The sequence below is a fragment of the Chiloscyllium plagiosum genome, chromosome 27 (assembly GCF_004010195.1).
Source record: "Chiloscyllium plagiosum isolate BGI_BamShark_2017 chromosome 27, ASM401019v2, whole genome shotgun sequence".
Taxonomy (NCBI): Eukaryota; Metazoa; Chordata; class Chondrichthyes; order Orectolobiformes; family Hemiscylliidae; genus Chiloscyllium; species Chiloscyllium plagiosum.
In genome coordinates, this window is record NC_057736.1 from 14,515,915 (window position 1) to 14,522,072 (window position 6,158).

The 6,158-nt window shown below is 40.6% G+C and overlaps 1 protein-coding gene across 5 annotated transcripts in view; it reads left to right on the top strand.

Annotated features, from left to right (window-relative positions):
• The window catches only part of LOC122563579 (palmitoyltransferase ZDHHC18-like), a 33,923-nt gene extending 28,196 nt beyond the window's left edge, over window positions 1-5,727 (top strand). The window contains exon 10 of one of the 5 annotated variants that reach the window (XM_043717485.1): window positions 4,045-4,119. Coding sequence is in view for 3 of the 5 variants with exons in the window: in XM_043717481.1 (XP_043573416.1) it covers window positions 4,000-4,227 (228 nt within the window). In the remaining 2 variants the exon portion in view is untranslated. Of the gene's footprint in view, window positions 1-3,999 lie in introns of all 5 variants that reach the window. The other 4 variants (XM_043717484.1, XM_043717486.1, XM_043717481.1 and 1 more) reach the window with 4 other exon arrangements.
• The last annotated feature ends 431 nt before the right edge of the window (window positions 5,728-6,158 follow it).

Sequence of the window (6,158 nt, forward strand, 5' to 3'; positions counted from 1 at the left end):
GCTGAGGTGGTACTGGGTAAGTTGCTCTTGTAAAAGGCTGACGTGAACACAGCTGACAGGCTACCTCCTGAACTCTAACCATTCAGTGTCAACCTTTTCCTTTGCCTTTTGTGTTCATCTAACTTTAAATGAATCACTACTAGTTGCTCAATCTGCTTGAGGTACAAAGTTCCATATTCTAGTTGCGATGTTTCTCCTGAATTTCATATATAATTTGTGCATCTTATTTGTGATTTCCTGTTCTGGTCTCCACAAAAGTAAAAGCATCTGCCCTCTCAAAAGCTCTCATCGTTTTAAAGATCTGTCAGATTGCCCCCCCCCCTCACGAAAGAGCCACAACCTGATAAGATCCTGTTGCATTGTGAGGTACCATTCCCTGTACCAGTTTAATGGCAAGAACGTGGGCGGCACGGTGGCACAGTGGTTAGCACTGCTGCCTCACAGCGCCAGAGACCCGGGTTCAATTCCCGCCTCAGGTGACTGTCTGTGTGGAGTTTGCACGTTCTCCCCGTGTCTGCGTGGGTTTCCTCCGGGTGCTCCGGTTTCCTCCCACAGTCACAAAGATGTGCAGGGCCAGGTGAATTGGCCATACTAAATTGCCCGTAGTGTTAGGTAAGGGGTAAATGTAGGGGTATGGGTAGGTTTCGCTTCGGCCGGTCGGTGTGGACTTGTTGGGCTGAAGGGCCTGTTTCCACACTGTAATGTAATCTAAATCTAATGTAATCTAATGTAATCTAATTCTTAACCATATCAATGCAGTCACTTGATTCCCTTGCCTGTACAGCAAATGAGCATGACATTCACTGGTGCCAGTATATGTGTATCTTGCTGTCATTCATGCTGCTTTTGGCATCTGCCAAGAATGATACAAACATAAGCTGGTACTATGTCCTCTGGAAAGCACCATACAGAAACATTGTTCTTTGAACAGACCTCTGTATTCAAGTTGCATGGCATACGTTTCTTGCAGGTGAAAGTGGCAGTGAAGCAAACAAATAATAAGATAGAATAAGGTATTCCTTACTTGCCTCAATTAGTATTGGGCTGATTTATAGTTGACATGCAAACTGATGGTATTATAGTATAGGTTACTGGAGTTCTGAGACTGTGGCTCAGTGTCGCTCTGCCAGATCTGAATGTGGTGGTGATAGGCTGAAGAACCCTGAAGCTTCAATTGCATCTCAACCTGAATGCTTGAGACTTGGCAGTGTGTGAGACTTTATAGACATCTGTATTCTGTTTCTGTAGATGAGGATTATATGCAGTGTCTGCAGTTAGATTAGGCTGAACAAGTCTACACCAACCCTCCAAAGAGTAAATCATCCAGACCCATTCCCCTACATTTACCCCTAACTAATGCATCTAGCATTTTGGGCAATTTAACATGGCTGATTCACCTGATCTGCGCATCTTTGGATTGTGGGAGGAAACCGGAGCACCTGGAGGAAACCCACGCAGACACTGGGAGAATGTGCAAACTCCACACAGACAGTCATCGAGGCTGGAATTGAACCCGGGTCCTGGTGCTGTGAGGCAGCAATGCTAACCACTTATCCACCATCCAAGTGTGAGGCAATTGCTATTTTTAATCAGATAGTTGCACGATGAAAAAGACTTCTGACAATCCTTCTATTTCCCCCTCAGTTATATCTCCTCCTGTTTTGTTTTTCTTCTCTGCTCTTCACTGTCTTCCCTTTTCTTGTCTCTTTCCACCCCCCCCCCCCCACCCCCCAATCCATATCTTCCAGTCTGACCCCCTCCTCCTCTCAAATGTTGGCTCTATTCCTCTCTCCTCTCTTCCACTTCACCTCTCTTGACAATACTAATCTCACTTACCTTTCTGTGAAAGGAAAGCCTTTTTCTTTTTCCCCTCTTTGACCTTGCTTTGTCATTCCCCCGCAGGATTTAACTCATTGTCCTCACTCATTACCTTTTCTGTTCTTTTGAAGATGCTTAATCCTTGCAAGATCATAGTTCCATTGGTGTTTCAACCTTGGCTGCTTTTAAGTTGCGATCTAATGCTGCTAATTTATGAGATTGCAGATTTCACAGCTGGCTTTCCACCATGACCTGTTCAAACTTGGTTTTGCTAGGGTGTCATTCTGTCTGCCGTCTGCACTACAATGCCATGATTTGATTCTGCATCAGAATTGACATGGCTGAGTTCTGGAACACATTATGGAAATGCTCAGCAAGTCAGGCAGCATCTGTGGAGAGAAAAACAGATGGCGTTTCAGGTTGGTGACCTTTGACTAGAAACTGACTGCAGGTCCTTGATCTGAAAGTTAGCACTGTTTCTCTCTCCACAGCTACCTTACCTGCTGAGTATTTCCAAATTTTCTGTCTTTATTTGAATCATGAACTGTCTTTGTGTTAATTCTTCAGTTTCAGATGCCCAGAAACCCCACTTTGGATGCAGTTTAAATAAATAATTTTGTTTCAATTTTAATCTTCTGCGTGAATTCATTCACAAAACTGTTTCTGAAATCTGAATAATTGTTTGCAGTATTTAGTTGTGGTCTGTATTGCTGTCCATGAGAGTTTGGTGTGTTTGGCCTTTAATTCTGGATATGAATGATTGACTTTGTTTACATACTGTCTTACTCTCTCTAATTCGCTGATTGTAGCATTTTTCTTCCTTGGCTCTTTCTATGCACATCTCAGGTCACCAGTTCCTGGAGCTGAGTGGTTATTTGATCCTCTGCCTATGTCAGCAACCCATCTGCCTTAGGTTTCTGAGAGGAGGTGATGAAAATCTGAGCCCCACACAATGTTAAGGTTGAAATTGGTAGCTAACTCATCTAACAAATTTATCAACTGTTTTTAAATGATCTCGATTTCATTGGTTTCAGGAAAAGTGTTGCAGATTTCCACTACCTCTGAATGATCTAACTCTTAATGAATCAGCAGTCCCATTGTCTTCAGTAACAAACAAAATTTACTCTTGTCGAAGAATCAAAAGACCCCTTCAGAAAAAGGGTCATGTTAGCTTAAAGCTGACTCTATATCCCTTATCACATGTGCTGCCTGACTTGCGTATTTCCAACACTTTGATTTTATGAAACATCGTTAGAGTTGAGCATTCTGTGAACTGTTGCCTTCATCTTAGTATTGTGGGTCAGTTTAATGTACACTAGTAAAACACCTGGACATGCAGTGTGCACACATTTGGGTTTTGTTGTGCACAGTTTAATCATTAGGAACATGACTAGAACCATTAACTTTGATCTGAATCCATGTATTCTAATACCAAGGACATTGGAAGGAATTTTGTGTTGGAGTGCTCGCTAATCTACAGGTTATTAATGTAGATTTTGCAAAATTTAAATAAATTATTTAAAGGTTGTTTCTAGAACAAACAATTATATATTTCAAAAGTCTCTTTTGATCACTTTATGCCTGTTATATCTCGAGTTCTGTTCCCCTGTGTTTTTGCTACTGGGTACCCTGAATCACACTACTCTTTCCCCCATCAGTAATCAGCCTACTTCTAACTGTCTGGTTTAAGTTAATCTCCATGGATTGTAATAGATCCTCCTGGTGTTTCTTCCTCCCTCCTTGGTCTCCAGCCCAAGGTGCTCTGGCTACTGGTGCAGGAAACATTGGGGATGGGTCAGCTGAGTCACATCCAGGACTGTAAACAATGGTAATAGAACTTCTGGTCTGTGCTAACTTTGCATTATTCTGTTCTTCATTTCAACAGTTTTGCTTTATTGAGACAACTTAACCATTATAGATATATAATTGTTATTTTTAAATATTTAAATAAGTTATGAGCTGAAACCTAACCCACTGTCCCATTGTGGAATTGAATTCTGTTGATGACCATATCCTGTTTTTGGAGCACCTTTTGAAACATCACCCATGTAAAAATATTTTTGAATGTTACTAAAAGCCTTTCTCTTTTTTTCCTCTCTCCCTCTTCCCTCTCTCTCTGTCTCTGTCTCTTTCTCCTTTCCAATCCTTTTAAACCCTTTGCTCCATCCTCTATTCCTTTAGTTTGACCAGGGCCCTTGTGGTCAAGGTGTTAATTTTTTTTTCCAGAGTACACCCACTTTCCTTTTCCAATCAAGTTTGTGTGTCCTGAATAAAACTGTGCCAGAGAAGGCAGCTGTGGTTTGTGCCACCGCACCCCCTGGCTACATCAAGCCTCCACATCCGCAAGGAAAAAGTACAGTGCAACTGAAGTTTCAAGCTTCAAGGACAGGCTCTTCCCCCAGTGCATGAGCCAAACTGTCGGGACTACTGCAGATCTTGGAAATGGCTAAATGTGAGCTATTGGAAAGACCGCATGACACTTGGATCTGTTGGCACAAAAAGCTATTTTGCTATTGCTGCTTTGCATTGGAGCATTGAGAGACATGAGGAGCGCAGTCTAATCTATAGTATCTTCATCTTGGTGACTGGAGTTTCTGTAGAAAGGATTTGCAAATGTTCTGAAATTCCCAGATATTTGGACATACTGAATCTGTAGAACTACCGTTGAAAAGACTGAATATGTGGATGTGACTGGAGCAGATAGGCTTAATTGGATGAAAACCTGGAATTTGGTACAAGTGCTCATTGGCTTGATAATTGTAACCGGTTTTTAGATCCCATGACTTGGATCAAATCACACTGATTTGCTGGCAGTGAACGAGTTTTTACCCAGCGTCATGAGTAGCTAAGAAACAAATTAGTCGATTATTCACCTTGATTAAATGCCAAAACTGCCATTAAATGCATCACACTTGAAGCAGGGACAGTCATCATTCCTTTCACTGAGTTGAAGTGCTTTGTTGTGTATCTTTATAACCAAATATGATCAATTACTAGCTACACTCTGTAGAATTAACGCTAAATGCTCATGTGATATAAGCACAATATCACAGCTGGGAAGTGGTGCCAAGTATCAGATGGGATACCCAGCGTGCCACACCATTTCTTAGTTGTAGTAGTTCAGAGGTCATTTTAATCTGCATCCAAATCAAACTAAAGGGATCCAGGAATCAATATTTACTTCATAATATTTACACTGCATATGACTGACCATGTGCTTGATCCACAAGTCGTACAGATTTAATCATTCAGGATTTTATTTGCAAAATACGAGGGTTAAGTAGTTGAGGAATGTGTTTTCGATCATTTGAATTAGAATTAGAATTTATCTAAACTACCTTAATGAATAAAACTCACTTTTTCTGCACTTATATATTAAAGGTGTTTGTGTTCAATCAGCAAGTCTCTGAGGTAATCAGTGTCTGTAATTGTACAACACCAATCATTGCTTCTCAAATGTGTCTGAAAGTGAGGTTGTGCTGTTTAATTGGCTCTGCCGTCTGGGAAGATGAATCTTTCTCAATATCTGCAACTTGAAAAATATCCGTGGGGTCCAATGGCGATTCCATCAAACTACCCCAGCACTTTGAAACACAATTTATTGTCTTATGTTCAGAGCTGGTTGAACTGTCAACAAAACAAATAAAGCAGTTGGAACGAATGTAATTGACCAGCTTCAGTGTCGAGGGCTATTCTTTAAGAATGAAGTTTTGGTCACCTGATTTCAAGTGACTTTATCTATAATCTAAACTACTAAGCAATACTGGCGCCTCTGTTTTGTGCGTTGCTTCAGGTGATATGAAGTGCCTTGTGCAACTGCTTTGTATTTATTCTAAAATGCATCAGTTTACCATTGAACATAGTTATCCTGTATTCAGTTCAATAAATATAGATGCACTTCATGCTATACATCTGCAGTGGATTATTTTGTGTGTGTGCGCAAGTATATGTCAATTATCACTCTCTATTACACAAATTTTATGGATTGATGTAGAAATGGTTACTTGCCAGTATTTTCTCTGATTTTGTATTTGATCAGAAATGCAGTCTGGATGATGCTGTTGGTGGCTCAAACATTCATCTTTGGAATCTGATTATGAATCTGTCTAAAATTATGGGAAAAATAAGTTTGCTTTTCTCTATTTCTTCTGTCCTTTTGACTTGTGCCCCCATGAAATAAATTTGAAGCAGTCTCAGTTCTGATCTTTAAGAATATGAATCCCTAGACTTATCCCTGAAAGTTGTCACCCAGGTAGATAGTGCTGTTAAGAAGGCATATGGTGTGTTAGGTTTCATTGGTAGATTAGATTACTTACAGTGTGGAAACAGGCCCTTCGGCC